At 47.6% G+C, this 19801-nt stretch overlaps 1 protein-coding gene across 1 annotated transcript in view; it reads left to right on the top strand.

Annotated features, from left to right (window-relative positions):
• Positions 1–559: 559 nt before the first annotated feature.
• The window catches only part of TRANK1 (tetratricopeptide repeat and ankyrin repeat containing 1), a 52204-nt gene continuing 32962 nt past the window's right edge, over positions 560–19801 (top strand). The window contains exons 1-7 of the mRNA XM_068152717.1: positions 560–632; positions 9490–9624; positions 11352–11475; positions 13463–13613; positions 16216–16334; positions 17080–17163; positions 19353–19491. Coding sequence (XP_068008818.1) covers positions 9491–9624; positions 11352–11475; positions 13463–13613; positions 16216–16334; positions 17080–17163; positions 19353–19491 — 751 coding nt within the window. The 5' untranslated portion in view covers positions 560–632; position 9490. The remainder of the gene's footprint in view (positions 633–9489; positions 9625–11351; positions 11476–13462; positions 13614–16215; positions 16335–17079; positions 17164–19352; positions 19492–19801) is intronic.

The raw sequence follows: 19801 nt of genomic DNA, 5'->3' as shown, positions 1-19801 counted from the left end.
TCTTTTCTTTTTCTTCTCTCTTCTTATTTTTTTTTTCTTTTCCTTTTTTCTTGTCTTTCTCCAAACGGCCGTGCCCCTTGGCATTGTGCCATCGGTGCTGATGTTGAGGTTCTTCTTTGCAAAGGTACACAAGTAGCGATGTTGATGTTCTCCTGTCACTATGATCACTTAATGCAGAGCAATGCTTGCTAGCGCTGCGGGGGGATGCCCTGTGCTGCGTTACAGCAGCTGAAGCTTCCACCCCTATGCGGGACGTTGGAGCTTCCTCCGAGCGGGGGTCGCCGTGAGGCACCACCGTGAAGGGGTGACCGATGCGGGGCCAGGCGCTGCTTTCCCACTGACGTCGTTTCACAACCAAACGTCACTTACAGTCCTGCCGCGACGTGGGGTCGGGGCGGGTGGGATGGGGGCCCAAAGCCGGCTCCCCCGCTTGGATGGAAACCTGCCGGGCAGGATTAGCTGCGGCCGACCAGCCGCGACCCCAGCCCAGGCAGCCGGCGGGACTTCCAGAGGGTGGAGCAGCCTCGCTTTCGCAGGGGGCGTGGCCATGGGAGGGGGCGTGGCTCTGCTGTGTTTAGGGGTGGCGGCCGCCGCGAGCGCCCCGGAAGACCCCTGCGCGTGGCGGCGGGCAGGTAGGTGAGCGCGCGCGCAGAGACCCCCGGACCCCTCCGTGGCTTTACCCCCGCCCCGCCGCGTGCGAGGAGAGCGGGGGCGCCTCGGCCGGACTGCGCCCACCGGCACCGCCGCCCTGACCCGCGGCCTCTGCCTGGCGGAGTTGGGGGTGGTGCTGCGCTCCGTGCGCGCTGCTGCCCGCCCTGCACAGCTGGACGTGCGCTGCAGCGAGAGTTGCTGCCTGCCTCTCCGCTCCGGCATCTCCAGCTGGCGTTCAAGTTCCCAGGAGGTTTCCGCGGCTGGGGAGGAGGGGGGGCCGTGTTTCGCCGCTAAGGAGCAGCGTGGGGGCATGCGGAGTGGCGGGCAGGGAGAGTGGCCGTGCTGGCTGGGAAGCCTGCCAGGGAATGTGTAGGGTGGCTGAAGGGGAAAAACGGCAGAAAGTGCATTCCTGCTCCTGCCAGGAGTCCGGGAGGGTGTGCTGGCCTGGCACAGCGTGTGCGGAGGAGCTGGCGTGGGGCTGTGTGTGTGTGTGTGTGGTGGCGTGTCCGTGCCTGAAAAGAAGGAAGAGAACTTCTTTGGCACAGCCCTGAGCTCGGCATTGTCTTCAGTGGATTTGGATCCTTTCCCTGAAAAGCAAAACTCGTGTGTGAGGTCACGGGGTGGTCACTTAACGAAGCAGGCTTCTTCACTTCGCTTCCAGAGGAGTTTGTGCACACTCCGCACTTCAGAAGGAAGGAAGCAAACAAACAACAACAAAGGATCATGTCGGTCTTCGGCTTCCCACCCCCCAGTTTACAGAGACTGCGTTTAGGGTTGGTAGCGTGGGGTTGCTGCAGATGGGAAGAGGCATTTGTTTAACGTGAAGGTGTGCAAGAGGCAGTGTTTCGTACAATCACAGAGTAGTTTGGGGAGGAAGGGACCTCTTAAAGGACACCTAGTCCAATCCCCTGCAGCCTGCAGGGACATCTTTAACTACATCAGGCTGCTCAGAGCTTTGGCCAGTCTGACCTGGAACGTTTCTAGGCATGGGGCCAACCTGGGCCAGTGTTTCACCACCCTCACTAAAAAATGTCTTCCTTCGATTTTAGTCTAAATCTCCCCTCTCTTTAGTTTAAACCATCACCACTTGTCCTGTCGTAATAGGCCCTGCTAAAAAGACTTTCCCCATCTTCCTTGTAGGCTCCAGTTTCTTACCAGTGTTTTTTACCACTGTGCAATTAAACGTGTCAGGCCTTGGCTGTGAACTGCAGGAGCCTGAAAACTTTGCTGCTAAGGGGAATCTTGTTGGTTTGGGTTTGTGTTACTGTTTTGTTTTTCTTTCATTCCAGATGTGCTACCCTCTTGAGCTAATCCATACAAAGGAAATGTGGAAGCTGTTTGTTGCTGTTGCTTCCTTACCCAGTCAGCTCTGTTTGAGGACAGGAACATGGCTGGGCTGAGCAAACAACTGCAGCAGTGTAAATACCTCCCTCTTGGGCTGTTAGGTCTTGTATGGCTGAGCTAGACTAAGGATTTCAAGACTCTTGTTTCAGAGACTGGGAAGCAGGGTTAACTTATTTCCAGTTTTGTGAGGGCTTTCTGAGATTACTTTCTGTTTGTTCTGTAAACCAGTGATGACTCTGTGTAAACAGATGTTTTACCATAAGTTTTTCTGTCTATAAAATGACAGATGCAAGTCCTTTCCTAGTATGACTGGAAATCAAAAGTGTATTTATGTATGCACAGAGTTTGTCTTGAAAGGGCAGTGCCTTACCGATAGGTTCTCCTGGGTGTATAACTCGTTCCTGGTAGGTTACAAAGAGGGGAGAATCCTTTGAAACTGAAAGCAAAAAAGCTTGTTTTGTTTGACTTAGCAAAACAGGATGTGCTGGGGAACAAGGCCAAACCTGTCAGTGGTGCAAGCTGTGAAAGAGTCTTCAACCCAAGCTAGTCTGCATGGTGCCGGGCACAAGTTCAGCTTGTGTGGAAAGGAGGAACGATGTTCTGAGATGCCACCCTAAATCCAGGATGGTGTGTCATGGCTGTGTTCCTGGGTTTGCTGGAACAGAATCCTAGGACAGCCGTGGTCTGCAGGCTGTTAGCTGTTGACAGTCAGCCAGGAGCTTAAGGTGGGAAGGGAAAGGCCGGGCAGTTGACCCTGACTGGATACCATGTGTGTGCCATGGCATTAATGGCACTCTCAGTATAAAGAGGGAAATTTGGTGAGAATGAGGACTCCTGCTTCTCCTCCTCCTCCTCCTCCTCCTCTCCTTGAGGGTCAGCAACCCTGAAGGAGCACAGTCCCTGTCCTGCTCCCAGGGCCTGCCCTCTGGTTTATTGTGACTGCTGTACATCACTGGACTGAGGATAACTTGCATACTTCATGCTGGCATTAGCATTAATACTAGTTTTGCTGTTTCATTACATCTGTTTTCATCCCAGCCCCAGGATTCTTCACATTTTCCTAGTTGCCTTTCTCAGCTGGGAAGGGGCCACTGGATGGTAGAACAACTACTGTAGTTCAGCACTGGATATGGGCTAAGCAGACACTAGGTGTGAGGACCTTTGTTGCCCTATGAATCATCAGCATGTTGAGATCTTGCCTATAAAACTGTGAGCTATCATTAGCTTGTTTTGGTTTGGGTTTGTTTTTTTCCCTTTCAGTGCTCTTCCCCCCCCCCCCCCCCCTTTTTTCTAATTTTTCTAGGAGGCTTCCCAAAAGGCAGTGTCATCTCAGTGACATGATGTCCTGGTTTTGGCTGGGGTGGAGTTAATCTTCATCCTACTAGCTGATACGGTGCTGTCTTTTGGATTTGGGGTCAGAGTAACATTGGTAATGTGCTGATCACAGAATCACCAAGGTTGGAAGAGACCTCAAAGATCATCAAGTCCAACCTGTCACCACAGATGTCGTGACTAAACCATGGCACCAAGTGCCACATCCAATCCCCTCTTGAACACCTCCAGGGTCGGTGACTCCACCACCTCCCCGGGCAGCACATTCCAATGGCGAACAATGCTTTCAGTGAAGAACTTTCTCCTCACCTTGAACCTAAACTTTGCGACTGTGTCCTCTCGTTCTGGTGCCGGTTGCTCCCTCCTGGCTATAACCTCCCGTCAGGTAGTTGTAGAGAGCAATGAGGTCTCCCCTGAGCCTCCTCTTCTCCAGGCTAAACAATCCCAGCTCCCTCAGCCTCTCCTCATAGGGCTGTGCTCAAGGCCTCTCCCCAGCCTCGTTGCCCTTCTCTGGACACGTTCAAGTGTCTCGATGTCCTTCTTAAACTGAAGGGCCCAGAACTGGACACAGGACTCAAGGTGTGGCCTAACCAGTGCAGAGTACAGGGGCACTATGACTTCCCTGCTCCTGTTGGCCACACTATTCGTGATGCAAGCCAGGATGTTGAGCTCAGTTTTTATACTGAGCCAAGGACTGTTCAGCTTCTCACCCCAGTAGTGAGCAGGCTGAGTGGCACAAGAAGCTGGGAGAGGACGCAGCTGGGAGAGGCCACGGCTGGGACAGCTGAACCCAGCTGACCAAAGCATGGATATTCCATACCATATGAAGTCATGCTCCATAGGTCTTGGAACCAGCTTGCTGTTGGTGGGCAAGAATTAATGAGCCTGAAGGTTTCCTGAAGGGAAAAGATTAATTAATGGAATGCAAATGAAGTGTATTTAGTTGTCACTCAACCACAGTTTAAGTGCATTCCTGGGCTTTTTCTCTCCCAACCTGTTGCCAGTTGATGCTGTCTGCCTGTTAGGTTTAGGGAGGAGGAGGAGAAGATTATTTATTCCTCTACTTAATAGGAATGAGGGATGCACAATCTTTAGAAGTCAGGTTTCCTGGAAACAGGAGGATGCTTGTGTTGCACCACTCTTAATTCAGATGCAGAGCTCCTAGGCTTCATTTGTTGCTGGCATTATGGAAAGCTGATGTGCCTCAAAATCATTTTTATTCCACCAAGTGATGACTTAGGGACGGTACCTCAGAGTTTAACTTTTGGTATCAATAATAACTAAAAGCATGACTGTGTAGACCTTCCATTTTTTCCTCTGTATATCAGCAGTGTCACACAGTTTCTTAAATGAGTAAACCAGATGCAGACAGAGCCAACCAGCTGCTTGGGTTCACTCTTGGGTTTGTACAGTTTTCAGCATTGCCAGCTCTGCTCAGAAAGCAGAGGCTGGCCTCTGGGAGTGACAGCTGGGGTGAGGAACAGTGCTTTTCAAGAAGGCCAAATGGGCTTTCTGGGCAGTGTCTCTGTGTTTTCAGGCTTGTCTGTGGAATTAAGGAGTCAAAGCTTAGCCTTGTAACCTCCCAGCACAGGGACAGCCTGACTGAAGCAGTTCAGTGGGACACTGCCATCACAGTAACATGTGAAGTAAATGGGAATTTTGCCCACTGGCAACAGCAGTGGTTGGATCAGATACTTCTTGGTTTTGGTTTTTGCTGACTTAGCTGTGAAATCTTTTAATTACTTAGGCAAAAATTAATATACTTTACTGTCAAAGTTGTGCCAGTGGCCTCAGGAGCCGGTAAAAGAGCGAACACAGTAGACCATCTCAACAATGCTCTCCCAGGCCCTAGAGTGTTCCTCCAGATTTATGTGTTTCATGGACTCTATAGGTTAGGAGAAAACCCCAATTTATTAGGGAAACCTGTGCTGTACTGTGTCTGGCTGAGATGAAGTTAATCTTCTTCATAGCAGCTCATAGGAGCTTTGTCTTAAATTGATGACCAAAACAACGCTGATAACACACTGATGTTTTAGCTGTGGCTGAGCAGCATTTGCCCTGCATCAGGACTTCCATTTCTCACTCTGATGCCCTGTGACTAGGCTGGGGGCTGCACAAGAGGTTGGAAGGAGACATAGTTGGGCAGATGACCCAGGCTGACCAAAGGTGTAGCCTGTGCCATGTGATGTCATGCTCAGCAATAAAAATGGAGAGGAGGGGGCCTGGGGACACGCGCTTGGGAACTGGCTGGGCATGAATCTGCATGTGGGAGGTGGTGAATGATTGCCTTCACATCACCTTGTTTTCTTTCTCTCTTCTTCCACATATTAAACACTTTTTGCCTTGATCTACATTTTTTCTTGTTTTTCCTTTCCTCTTTTCCCATCCCACTGGGGGATGGAGTGGAGTATGCCCAGTAGCCGACCACCTGGGCTATCGCACATCTCCCACCACGACAACATCTTTGTTCAGTTGTATTCAGGTGCAGCTGTGCCCTTTACCTGTGCTGCTGGAGCCAGAGGAAGAGACATTTTTGTTTAATGCTTGCTATGGTCAGTAGATTTTTATGCAATAGGTCTTCACTTTAGTCCAGGGGATTTGGGTTAAAAGAGTTTGTGCTTGAGGAAGATGTTAGGCAATACCAAGACGTGCTGTGCTGGGCAGCTCAGCTATTCTTTTGGATCATTGACTTAGATGTCAGATTTGCATGCCTGCGTATCTCTTGGGTCTGTGAACTTGGGTGTAGCTGCTAATGCCCACAGCACTCATCCCAGCTATTTAAGTGACCTAGAGTTTGAGGTTTTGTCTGGGAAACTCCAGTGTTGGCAAAGGATTGGGATTTGTGTTCAGCTGGAAATCACAGAACCAGAGAATTTTAGAGGTTGGAAGGGACCTTGAAAGATCATCCAGTCCAACCCCTCTGCCAGAGCAGGAGTGGGGAGGGAGGGGATGCCACCTCCTGATTGGGAACAGGGAGCTCAGTTCCAAAATTTCTCAGCACAAGACGTGTCTGAATGCCCTTTCCTTTTAAAATATATCTTGCTGGTGGTGGTCTTTGGCTGTACTGTGGGGAAAATGAATCCTTCAAATCTCATGTAAATGGTTCTGCTCCAGCTCAAAGCAGGGCATCACTGGTTTTCCTTTTGTGTTTGTTTCCCTTCACCTAGCTGCCTGACCATGAGGTTGTATACAATGAATTTGATTTTACAATTCCAATGATGAACTATTTTTTTCAGTCAGTTGCAGCTGATGCATGTTGCAACCACTGTTTTCCTCCCATGCTTGCTGTGTTAATTTTTAGTAACTGCTGCATCTGATTGAAGGTCCTTGTGCACTGTCAATGTACTTACTACTGCATGGAAACACTGCAGCATCAAGTTTCAGTGCAGTTTTGTGTATATTGGATTATCACAGTATCACTTAGGTTGGAAAGGACCTCGAGGATCATCGAGTCCAACCTATCAACACAGACCCCATGACTAGACCATGGCACCAAGTGCCACATCCAATCTCCTCTTGAACGCCTCCAGGGATGGTGACTCCACCACCTCCCTGGGCAGCACATTCCAATGACAAATGACTCGCTCGGTGAAGAACTTCCTCCTCACCTCGAGTCTAAACCTCCCCTGGCGCAGCTTGAGACTGTGTCCCCTTGTTCTGGTGCTGGGTGCCTGGGAGAAGAGGCCAACCCCTTCCTGGCTACAACCACCTTTCAGGTAGTCGTAGACAGCAATGAGGTCACCCCTGAGCCTCCTCTTCTCCAGGCTAAACAATCCCAGCTCCCTCAGCCTCTCCTCACAGGGCTGTGTTCAAGGCCTCTCCCCAGCCTTGTTGCCCTTCTCTGGACACGTTCAAGTGTCTCAATGTCCTTCTTAAACTGAGGGGCCCAGAACTGGACACAGGACTCAAGGTGCGGCCTAACCAGAGCAGAGTACAGGGGCACTATGACCTCCCTGCTCCTGCTGGCCACACTATTCCTAATGCAGGCCAGGATGCCATTGGCCCTCCTGGCCACTTGGGCACACTGTTGGCTCATATTCAGGTGACTGTCGATCAGCATCCCCAGGTCCCTCTTTGTTTGGGAGCTGTCAGCCACTCTGACCCCAGCCTGTAGCTCTGCATGGGATTGCCGTAGCCAAAGTGCAGCACTCGGCACTTGGACTTGTTGAATGCCATCCCATTGGACTCTGCCCATCTGTCCAGTCGGTCGAGGTCCCTCTGCAGAGCCTTTCTACCCTCTAACTGACTAACATCTGCTCCTAACTTTGTGTCATCTGCAAACTTGCAGATGTCTAGCCAGAGAGGCTGGGGGAAAAAAAAAACAACAACCAAACACAAAGATAAATAACAAGTAAATGAGTTTTGTGTTTAATTGAGATGCATTCCTCATGTATTTCTTAAGCATGTGAGGCTCTGCTTGCTCTCTTGCCTGTTTCCTCCCACATTTAGTGTGTGCACACAGCTAAATAATTTGGAACCTTAATTTGAAAGAACATGCTTTGAGGAGAAAACCTGAGGGAAAATAATGGATATCAGTGGTAGATTTGGTTAGCTGAGCTTCATTTAAAATAGATGTGAATGAAGTTGGGCCATCAGCAGCAAAGATGAAATGATCACCAGAGTTGTAATTTATTACTCTTCCAACTGCAGCAGACAAAAACTATGTGCTCATTTGGCCTTCTTTATAAATGTACCAAATTTAAGGTGAAAATTGTCCTGGTTTTGGCTGGGACAGAGCTAATTTTCCTTCTGAGTACCTAGAATGGTGCTGTATTTTGGATTCAGTGTGGGAATTGGTGTGAGAAGACATCTTGGTTTCACTGGGGTGTCATCAGGGAATGCAGGAAGACTGCATTTCTGAGAAGAGTGCAGCACCCTGTTCAGAAAGAGCACAGTTGATAAAACACTTTGTTTTTGTTAGTGGCTGGCTGTGGTATGCAGATCTCCATAGTGATCAAGGTCTTCAGCAGTTTTGAGTTAAGAAGCTGCTGAAGCCAGGAGGAGCGAAGCCAGAGCAGCTGACCCAATTCAGCCAACAGAAGGATTCCATACCATCAATGTCATGCTCACTGTAAACTGGAGTGGTCTCTTCTCCTGATGGCTGCCACATCTGGAGAGTCTGCCCGCTTCTGCCCCTGAGGCTCTCTCCTATGTCCTGTGACCATCACATTTTTGCTGGAGCTGTGGTCTTGTAGCCTGTGAACATTTGGCTCCAGAGGCTTGAAGTGACTGGTTACTTTGGAAGACTCCCAGTTGCTGCTGGGAGTGCACCCCTGCATGTACACCTTGTGTGCTTAAATTAGTGTTAATACTAGATTTGTGTAAAATAGGATCACAGAATTGTCAGGGTTGGAAGGGACCTCGAGGATCATCCAGTTCCAAACCTCCTGCCATGGGCAGGGACACCTCACACTACAGCAGGCTGCTCAGAATCACAACCAGCCTGGCCTTCAAAACCTGCAGGGATGAGGCTTCCACCACCTCCCTGGGCAACCAGGTCCAATCTATTTAAATTTCAATTTACAACATCTCTTGATTACCCTTCTGAAAGGAGGCCATTTTGTGATAGAACAGCTGACTAAATGGAGACAGAAGAATCCTTTCCATGCTGATGTGTTCAGTTGTTGATAGGAAATCAAGGACTTTGCAGCTTGACAGGTCTTGCTACTATGCAGGTGCTCCAGAAGCTTCTGATGGAGGAAGCATAGCCAGGGTAACAGACCCAAACTGGCCAATGGAATATTCCATAGCATACAGCATTATTGTGCTCAGTATACAGATGAAGGTGGACCAGGAATCTGGGACTCTTCTGGGATTGTGGGTTTGGGATTTTTCTCTCCTCGGGGATGGCTGACCAGGAGCTGGCTGGGTGTTTGTTAGTGACTGTTGAGCACTTGCACTGTGCATCAGTCATTTGTATGTTCTGTAATCACTATTGTTATGATTTGAGTTTTGATTTCACTTATTAGACAGTTTTTATCTCAACCTCTGAGTCTTCTTAGCTTTACCTCTCCAATTCTCTCCCTCATCCCCCCAGGGTGGAGGAGGGGTGCTGTGTGGGTTGTTGTGTGGCTGGTTCAAACAGTTCAAGGGAAAGCAGTGTCTCATAAATTAGTGCTTTTGTCTGATCATTTATATACTTTTTTTCCCCCTCTTAATTAGCATGGATCCCATGGAATATGCACAGGCTATGAAACAAGATGGGAACCAGGATTTCAAAAATGGGAATTACTCCTTGGCCATCAGAAAGTATGACCAAGCTCTGTATGTACTGGGGTGCTCCATGCCGTGGGACCCGTAAGTACTCTTGAACTGCAAGATCTGAGCCATGACACAGGGCTGGAATCTGTGCAGTACTGCAGTTGACTCTGAGCTGTGTTCCTTGTCCTCACTTCTGATTGTCTCCTGTCTTGTATCATGGTCTTCATTATACCAGTCCTGTAATTAGAGAGTCCTGTGAGAGATTAGTTAGTGACTGCAATCTGAATATATAAAGCTCAGTTACAAATTAGTATAATTAAAGCTCAGATTAATCTTCCACACTCCATGTTGGTATTTCTTACCTGATTGTGGTGGGTTGAAGTTTCCCCTCAGCATTAACGTTGCCAGACCAACTCAGTACACTGATGTACTGTGAAGTAATCTTGGTGTGATTTTTGCCCTCTGCTGGTTGTGTGTACAGCCTGCTGTCATCTGATTGTCTTTAAAGTGATTCATTTGTTATTTGGTCTTCCTTAGTGTTTTCAGATTTGTTAAGTCATTCTTTTTCATCAGAAGAGTTGTTTAGGTATTTCTTTCCAAATATTAAGTGCTTATTTTTCTTCAGTTAACACCAGTTACAGCATCACAGAATTTGTACAGAATTCACCAGGTTGAAAAAGACCTTGGAGATGATCAAGTCCAACCTATCACCCAACACCATCTCATCAACTAAACCATGGCACCAAGTGCCTCAGCCAGTCTTAATTTAAACACTTCCAGGGGTAGTGGCTCCACCACCTCCCTGGGCAGCCCATAACAGTTGCTAATGTTATTAATGATTAAGTAGTTGAGTATTATGGCAACTATTAAATATGCATTAGTACCTTGTAGTAACATTGCTGTTAATCTAACTTAACACCAGCCTTTCATTTATTTTGATTATTAGCCATTTAGCTCCTAGTAGTAAAAAAGTCTGGAGCATGTGCAGGGAGTAGGACTGAGGGAGGGAGGACAGAGCTGAGCAGGTTTCCTGCCACATGTCGTCATGCTGCAGGGATCTGCTCCTGAGCATCTCTTTCCCTTGCCAGGGGTTGACTTGTCAGGAGTTGCTGGCATGCAAAGTGTTCTCTGAACACGTTCAGTGTAGCTGAAGAGACTTGGAGTGTAGATTGGTAGGCAGGGGTAAGGTGAAGGATGCAGCTTTGTGGCATGAGGTGTCTGAGCACAGGCAAGACAGGCTTTCTAGGTTCCCCTTCCCTGTAATCTGTGGGCAGCTTTTTCCAGAAACTGACTTGGATCCAGCACACACTTTATATACTTCAGTGCTTTTTGTTCTCTAAACCCCATTTCTTTATTTCTTAGCTGCTGGAGATGTGAATAATTCTGTTGATTTCATCAAGTGGTGATACAGCAAAATGCATCTAAGTTGCTTTTTGCCTACCAAAACATACTCAGTGTTCTTTCCATCTAACAGCTTCCATTTGTGTCTGTTTTCTCCTGTTCTTGGCTGCTGGCTTTCCCTGAGCCATAGCTAAATGTGTTGAGGTGGTCTAAGCTCTAAATCTTCATACTGCTTTCTTCCAGTCAGCTGGCTTTCTGCTTCAGAAGACACCAGGATATGAAGTGTATCACAAGGGTATCATTTGTGATGCCACTAAGAGATTTTACAGCTGATGTTCAAGAGAACTTAGTTTTCTGTAACTCCAGTTTTACCTCTAATGTTAAGTGGGTGATATGTAGGCTTTTTCCCACCCCCCTTTGCTGCTAACTATGAAGTTGATTTCAAGTGAATAAACACTTACATCCTAAAAACATGTTTTTAGGTGCACCAAGGACATAGCTGTGTTACACTGCAACAAATCAACTGCCTTGTACTGTCTTGGTAAATGGAGAGAAGCAATGCTGGCAGCCTACGAGAGCTTGCGCTGGGATCCGAAGTATGTTAAGGTACTAGCTGGCAGGTTTGGTATGCTTTGCTTTTCAAACCCAAGTGTCCATACCTGCTTTTTAAGGTGTTCTGCCTTTGGGGTGTGATAAGCAAATACAGCACAAAGTCCCTTGAATCAATGTCTGACTTTGTACACGGGCATCAGAACGAGTCCTGTAATAGTCCTCTTAATAAAATGAAGCAACTCTTTTTTTGCAGCAGCAGGAGGTTCTTTCTGGCTTCCCACAAGATAGACAGCAATGATTTCAAGGAAGATAACTTTTCTTAATAACCCAGGCAAGGTGATCAGTAAGAAAATCTTATGTGCCCTGGTGATGCTGGACATGTGGGTGTGATGCAGTAGCAGCCCGGTGACAGCACGCTGTGAGGTTCATGAGCTTTGTGTTCATTTGCAGTCTTACAGAGCCTGGCTCATGGGACAGATTCATCAGTCACTGAGAGCACTCATGTCTGCAATGGAGACCTAGCTTTGGAGGCTCCCTTGGGCAGTGTGCACTAATACTCTTCATGATAATAAGCCTACTGGGAACCGTGGGTGGTGATGGAGGTTGTAGTGTGTTTCCAGTGGACAGAAGAATGCTCGAGACATATGCTTGTCATTAAGTGCACATTGATTGGGTACACAGTGACTCATACTCATCTGTGAGGCATGAGCAGCATTTATGATACAGAGGCATACACTTGGATTAGCTTTTATGCACAATGAGTAGTCTTCTGAACTAACTACCAGAGATTCACAGAATGCTTTGGGTTGCAAGGGGCCTTTAAAGGGTCATCTAGTGGGAGGTATTTGATTTAGATTTGGTGCAATTGCATGCACATAGCAATTGAACTTGCATTGTGGTGCAGCATGCCAGTTACCTGGGTTTGAACAGATTGACTCCACTCTGACTCGGAGCCAGTACAGAATCACAGAATTATTATTGAGGCTGGAATAGATCTCTGAGACCATCAAGTCCAGCCTGTGACCTAACACCACCACACTGACCAGACCATGTCACCAAGTGCTACATCCAGTCTTGCCTTAAACACCTCCAGGGACAGCGACTCCACCACCTCTCTTGCTGGAATGTGTCCAGAGAAGGGCAGCAAGGCTGGGGAGAGGTCTGGAGCACAGCCCTGTGAGGAGAGGCTGAGGGAGCTGGGGGTGCTCAGCCTGGAGAAGAGGAGGCTCAGGGGAGACCTTATTGCCATCTACAACTACCTGAAGGGAGGTTGTAGCCAGGTGGGGGTTGGCCTCTTCTCCCAGGCAGCCAGCACCAGAACAAGAGGACACAGTCTCAAGCTGTGCCAGGGGAGGTTCAGGCTGGATATTAGGAAGAAATTCTTCCCAGAAGGAGAGATTGGCCATTGGAATGTGCCAGGGACTCCACCAGGGAGGTGGTGGAGTCACCATCACTGGAAGTGTTTAAAAAGAGCCTGGAAGAGGCACTCAGTGCCATGGTTGAGTTGATCAAATGGTGTTGGGTGATAGGTTGGACTTGATGATCTTGAAGGTTTTTTCCAACCTGGTTTATTCTGTATTCAGTCCATTCCAGTGTCCAGTTCCCCTTTCCATGAGGAAATGCTTCCTAACATCCAACCTAACCCTCCTCTGGCAGAGCTTCAGTCCATGTCCCTCTGTCCTGTCACAAGCTGCCTGGAGGAAAAGCCTGCCCCCTGTCTCACTAGAACTTCCCTTCAGGTAGTTGTAGAGTGTGATAAGGTCCCCCTCTGAGTCTCCTCCTCTCCAGTCTTAACACCCCCTGCTCCCTCAGCCTCTCCTCATCAGACTTTGTGATTTTTCAAGGGATATTTACTGGACTTTTTTGGATCTGTGTTTTCAGAAGCTGTAAAAACAGTACTGCAAGTCATTTCTGTAGCATAATTAGAAAATATAAGGAAAAATGCTCATGTTTTGTAGCAAAGATCTCTGAATATTTTCACAACACTTGTCCAATTGTCTTTGTTTGTTTGTTGTGTTGTTTTGTTTTGTTTCCCCCTCAGGCTTACTACAGAGCTGGCCACTCCTGGATCATGTTGCTGAACCCTCACGAGGCAGTTTTCATGTTTTACAAAGGTTTGCTTCTCCTGAACGCTTCTGCAGACCGAAGTCAAGCTGCTGATTTTATAACAGGAATCTTCATGAGTGTCAATGGTAAACTCACATTAAGATCTTAATTTCTCTAGGAGCCTCTCAGGAGTGATGACAAGCTTTTGGTAGGGTGTCCTTCACCAAGTCATTCATTTGGACCCTGTTTGAGGGGCATGAGTATGTTGAGGATATGGTGATCTTGGTCCAGCAGATGCCAGCAATCCCAAAACACTATACAGGGGTCTCTCAAGAGCACATCAATTGTGGCTTAGCTAGAAAAGGTTGAAAATCAGAGCCAGAGAGACAAGGTTAGGTGTTTTGGAGCTCAGGCACCCAGCCCCAGAACAAGAGGACAAAGTCTCAAGCTTTCCCAGGGGAGGTTTAGGCTGGATATTAGGAAGAAATTCTTCTCAGAGAGATTGGCCATTGGAATGTGCTGCCCAGGGAGGTGCTGGAGTCACCATCACTGGAGGTGTTTAAGAAGAGCCTGCATGAGGCACTTGGTGCCATGGTTTAGTTGATTAGATGGTGTTGAGTGATAGGTTGGACTTGATGATCTCAAAGGTCTTTTCCAACCTGGTTAATTCTATTCTATTTTATTCTATTCCACACCTCTAAGGCTTTAGTGTTTGTCTCCAAACCACTCTACTTACCCCTAAGGCTTTAGTGTTTGTCTCCAAACCACTCTACTTACCTTATAGCTAGCTGGATTTGAAAACAACTAGCAGATACTCAGCTTCCTCTTGAGTTTACAGTGCAGTTGTCTTCTGCAGTGTGGAGGGCTTTGTCTCAGCTAGTAGTGGGCAGCAATGGAAAGAGTGTTTTTGTCCTTTCTGTGGCATTGTTTGGATTGGTTGATGGCTTGGAGTTGGGTATTTTTTTTCAGCAATGTCCACCCATTGTCTCCCTGCCCTTTCCTCCATCTCTCCTCCTCTACTTGCTGTTTTTTTTGTCTGGTTCACAGGCTTTATCTGATGGGGCCTGCCTGGAGAGTTCAGGTTGTACTCCTGCTGCATTTACTTGAACTTGTAGCCCTGTGTTAAAGACCTTGATTAGCTTTAGCAGCATCTGTAGCTGGGCTCTCCCACAAGTGGAAGGAACCACCATGAGGTTCACGGGGCTTAGAGGTGTGTCTTGAGGGCAAAGGTTAATGTCACCTCCCGTTGTTTAATGAAGACTGGAGGCTGATAATAAAAAAGGTGCTGTATAAGTTGGGTGGCCAGGGATATTTAAGGTCTCATTTTCCTGGGTATTAATCAGTGCTAAAATTCATAGAATCACACAGTAGTTTGGGCTGGAAGAGACCTTTAAAAGTCATCTAATCCAGCTCCTCTACAGTGATCAGGGATATCCCCAACTACACTGCTTAGAACCTCATCCAACCTGACCTGGAATGTTTCCAGGGATGAGGCTTCTACCACCTCTCTGGGCAAATCTGAGCCAGTGTTTCACTACCCTCATTTTACCACATCTAGTATAAATTTCCCCTCTTTTAGTTTAAAACCATCACCCCTTGTCCTGTTGCAACAGATCCTGCTGAAAGACTGTCCCTATCTTTCTTATAGGCCCCCCCTTAAGTACTGAAAGGCCACAATAAGGTCTGCCCAGGGCCTGACTTCTCTTTCAGCCTTTTTTCAAAGCAGAGGTATTCCAACTCACTGATGGTTTCCATGGCCCTCTTCTGGACCTGCTCCAATATTTCTGTGTTGTTCTTGTGTCAATGACTCCATCCAGAGCTGGATGCAGCACTGCAGCTGGGGTCTCACCAGAGTGGAGCAGAATCACCTCCCTCATCCTGCTGGCCATGCTGCTTTTGGTGCAGCCCAGAATATGGTTTGCCCTCTGAGCTGTGAGTGCTCACAATGAGCTCTTCATCTGTCAGTACATCCCAAGTCCTCCTCTGCAGGGCTGCTCTCAATCCCTTCAACCCCCAGCCTGTTTTGATACCAGGAATCTCCCTGACCCAGGTGTAGGACCTTGCACCTGGCTTTGATGAACCTGATGAGTTTCACACAGGCCCACTTCTTAAGCTTGTCCAAGTCACAGAATCACAGAATATTAGGGGTTGAAAGGGACTTCCAGAGATCATCAGGTCCAATCCCCCTGCCAAAGCAGGATCACCTAGGGCAGGCCACCCAGGAACACATCCAGGCTGGCTTTAAAAGTCTCCAGAAAAGGAGACTCCACAACCTCTCTGGGCAGGCTGTTCCAGTGCTCCATCACCCTAACAGAAAATAAGAAGCTTCTCCTCATGCAGGGGTGGAGCTTGCTGTGTTCTAGCTTCTGTCCATTATTCCTTGTCCTGCTACCAGGCACCACTGAAAGAAGCCTTTCCCCTTCCTCTTGACACCCACCCCTCAGATATTTACGGACATTAACAAGATTCCCTCTCAGCCTTCTTTTCTCCAGACTAAAGAGTGCCAGTTTTCTCAGCCTTTCTTCATGGGAGAGGTGTTGAGGTCCTTGTAGATGGTATCCCATCCCTCAGGCATGCCAACCACCTCCCTCACCTTGGTGTCCTCCACAAAGCTGCTGCAGCTGTACTCAGTTCTGCAGTCACTGTGGGACCAAACTGTCACCATGCAACGAAGTAAACTCCTTGCAGCCCCCAGCTGTCGAAGTGCTGTGCATACTGAGGAGGTTTCTCCCCTGCTTGCTGTTGCAGATGAACGAGTCTTCCCACAGACCTTCCCCGTGGCCTACAGCTTCGTGTTCCGCGCGCGCTTCGACGCGCTCATTTGGCAAGCGGTAATAGAGAGGTTGGCCCAGAAAGGGAAGTGGAGGGTAAGTGTGGTGCTGTGTGGTGGGCACTCCTGGCTCACCCCTTCAGGGTAAGCTCAGGTTACCTTCAGAATCCAAACCAGTGAGTATTGATTCGTTCCTGGTTCAAATGTCTTGATTGTTTTTTAAGACATGAGAAATACTTCTAGCGATAAATAACTGCTGAAGTTCATTTCTCAAAGGGATACAATCAACTCCTAATCCCACTTGTCTCTTGCTGGTTTCTTCTAGTTCAGGTGCCATCTAGAGTCATTGTTCATGGAAGTGAGAGGGGAGAACAATTAGATGTTTATTTGTGATTCCCTCTTCCTTTCATGTGAGTGTCCTGGCTGGGCTAGAGCCGGTTTCCCTTCTTAGTAGCTAGGCTAGTGCTGTGTTTTGGGTGCAGTATAAGGATTGCTATGAGAAGAATGTTGTCAGTTGTTGCTAGGAAATCAAGGGCTCTTCAGCTTCCCATATCTTGTTAGTGTGCAGGTGCACGAGAGCCCGAGAGGGAGCATAGCCAGGGCAATGGATCCAAAGTGGCCAGCAGAATGTTCCATCTCATGCAACGCTGAGCTCAGTGTATAGGTGAGGGGGGACCAGGAAGCTGGGGCTTCTCTGTTAGAGTCTTTAAAACAAGGTCTGAAATGTTGTTAGCTCTCATTTGCTTTCTTACAAGATCTGAGGAGGCAGTGAAAACCAAAGTTTCTAAGGGGGTTTATATGACCACTAATGTTTTGGATTTGGTGGTTGTCTTATTTTCCAGTCCTGTCTGTTGTTGTTATCCGAAAAGAAAGCCTTGCCCTCCAATCTCAGAGTCAACCAGGTCTCTCTGAAGAATCTATTTGAGGTAAAGTACTCTCCTTTATTTTATTTTTTTAATGTGTCTATCTCTCTTTTTTTCCCTCTTCACTTCAGTGGTAGATTATTTCTTTTTCCCCCCACCTTGGCTAAAAGGTGGAAAAAGGCTAAAACAGATCAAGGAAAAATGATGTATGGGCTTTGTGTGATTATGCCAAATCTTCTTTGTTGTCTCTTTTTATTTGAAATAATGACAAATCTCCAGCTGCAGGATTTCTTTATGTAATTTAACATTTCCATTAATTTGATCAAAGGGTGACATCTTCCTCTCAAGCACAGCAGGCTGTTCACGTCACGCTTCTCATCTGATAAATCAGTGCTGACAAATGTCTGACGTCAATTAAGTTGGATTTGTTTTCCAACCAGGAGAGCTTAGGATGTACATGGGATAGGCTGGTTTTATACCTTGCTAGTCTGTCTCTGCACTGTTTCATGGGGCTGGGTATGATTATGGAGAGTTGAGCTGTGTGCATTGTTGGGATTTGTCCTTCCCTCGGTGCCCCTTTATACCTAGGCAGTAACTGCTAAACTTTCTCCCTGCAGGCTTCAACGCTTTCCAGATGCTTTAGGAGGATTTTGGCAAGGCAGAAGCATATAGTTGTAGACTGAGTAGCCACAAGTCCTAGTGCTTTTCACCAAGATGATGGCATCTTCAGGCTGTGCTGCTAGAGCATCGTAGCTGTGGTGGGGTAAATGCATCAGAGACTCAGCTTAAAGCAGGTCCCAGGTGAAGCTGTCTGTTGCTGCGGTTGTCAGCTCTGAGCAGCCCCTTCACGTGGAGCACACCTGAGAGGGGTGAAGCTGCTCCTTGCACCAAGAATAAATCATGGCAGTGCAGTCAAAGATACATGTAGGGTGTCTTGGCAAAAAAAATCTTCCTTCCTAGGCAAGAAAATCAGAAAGCCTCATTAGATAGGAGTACAAAACAGTATGTCCTTCACTGTCAAACTGACCCCACCAGTCTGACCCCTTCTAGTGGCTTTGTTGTACATATGAAAGACTGCAAGGGGGAAGATTAAAGATCCCTAAGCACTGCTTCCCTTTTGGGGAAAAAAGGAAAAAAATAAGAAATGTGGCTTTCTGACAACTTGAACCCCTGCTGCCACGGTATTCTTTCTCTAATTTGTTGTATTTTGCTTTTGTAACTGCCTGAGCAGTAATTCCTGCCAGTCAAAATCTGGCATGAGGTGTTAGAGGAAGGAAGCAAGCAGTGTTTGTGGCTGTTGGGAGCGTGTGTGAAGGCTGGCATTTAAAAATGTGACTGGCACAAAGGGAGAAATTCAGCCTGAACAGTTTCCGACTACCCCCTCATGTCCTGATCCTCCTGGCGCGTTGCCTCAATTCCCATTTCAGCTTCCTCTGCCCACCTCCAGAGCTCTCTGTGTTGCAGTAGCCCTTGCAGACCATGCTTCATGTTGATGAAGCCCCTGCTAGGACATCCCTTTTTTCACATCTCAACTGCCTTTTGCTCAAGCTTTGTGCTTTCGACCTTGGTCTGTGAACTCCCCTGTAAATTCCATGCTTTGGTGAGATCACCTCCTAGGAATTCTGGCCAAAAATCTGTCTCTAAGGCTTAACACCTTTCTCTGTGTGACAAGTCATATTATTTTTTTAGTAATACCAGATGCTTGAGTTGGTTGCAGGTAGGGTTTTGCCCTGCTCTCCATCCATGGAGTTCCTGAGCTATAAAAGGACTGGTTACATGAGCTTCCTAAACATCCTTCCTCCAGTCTCTAAATCCCTGTCCCCAGGTTCAAGTATTTCTCCAGGCTTTTCTTGCTTTGGAGCAATGTCCTGCATAAACAGCCTCCTCCAAGCTTAAAAGGCACAATCTCCAGCTACAGTAATATGTGCACTCAGATATAGTAGCCCTTAAGTGTGAGGCTGAAAGTTGCTGTCAGTTAACAGAGAAGAAACAGAGAAATGCTTCCTATGAAACAGACTTTTGCTTCTTGTAAGATAGACTTTAGGTTCAGTGCTCTGCAGAGCAGGACGAGATTCTTCTTGACCATCCGTGAGCAGCTCATGTGAGAGGGGTGTTTTGAGCTTCTGCTGGAGTTGTTAGACATCTCATTTTGCAGTAGGTTTGGCTCGACTGTGACTGTTCCACTGATTCTTGTCATGAAAGCCATGTGCATCGTGTGAAAATCACGTGTGGGAACTGTTCTCTTCCGGCAGACCTCTGAGTTGTACGGCTGCGGCGAGAAGATGCAAGAAGTGGCAGAGTTAGTCAAGTGGCTGATTTCCATGGGGGCAAAAGTTGAAACCATTGGACTGTATGTGCTTCATGCTGTCATCAGACTGTGTATCAGAGCAAGTGAGTGGCACTGGCTATTAGGAACAAGTTCTTTTCGATGAGGGTGGTGGAATGCTGGAACAGGTTGCTCAGGGTGGTAGTTGGGGCCCATCCCAGGAGACATTCAAGGTGAAGCTTGACAGGGCTCTGGGCAACCTGATCTAGTTGGGCATGTCCCTGGATATATCAACTTTGAAAACAGAGTATTTCTTCCTGCCACCTCAGTGTGGAGCAACAGTTTCTATATGTCTTGGAGTTGTGAATCTACCTCATGTTTGCACTTCTGGGTGATTGAGAACACAGTATTGTCTCCCACAGTGCAGCTGCCTCT

The sequence above is a fragment of the Melanerpes formicivorus genome, unplaced genomic scaffold (assembly GCF_026170545.1).
Source record: "Melanerpes formicivorus ecotype bairdi unplaced genomic scaffold, bMelFor1.0.p_v2 SCAF_24, whole genome shotgun sequence".
NCBI classification, from domain to species: domain Eukaryota; kingdom Metazoa; phylum Chordata; class Aves; order Piciformes; family Picidae; genus Melanerpes; species Melanerpes formicivorus.
This window is presented reverse-complemented; position numbering and strand designations above follow the sequence as displayed.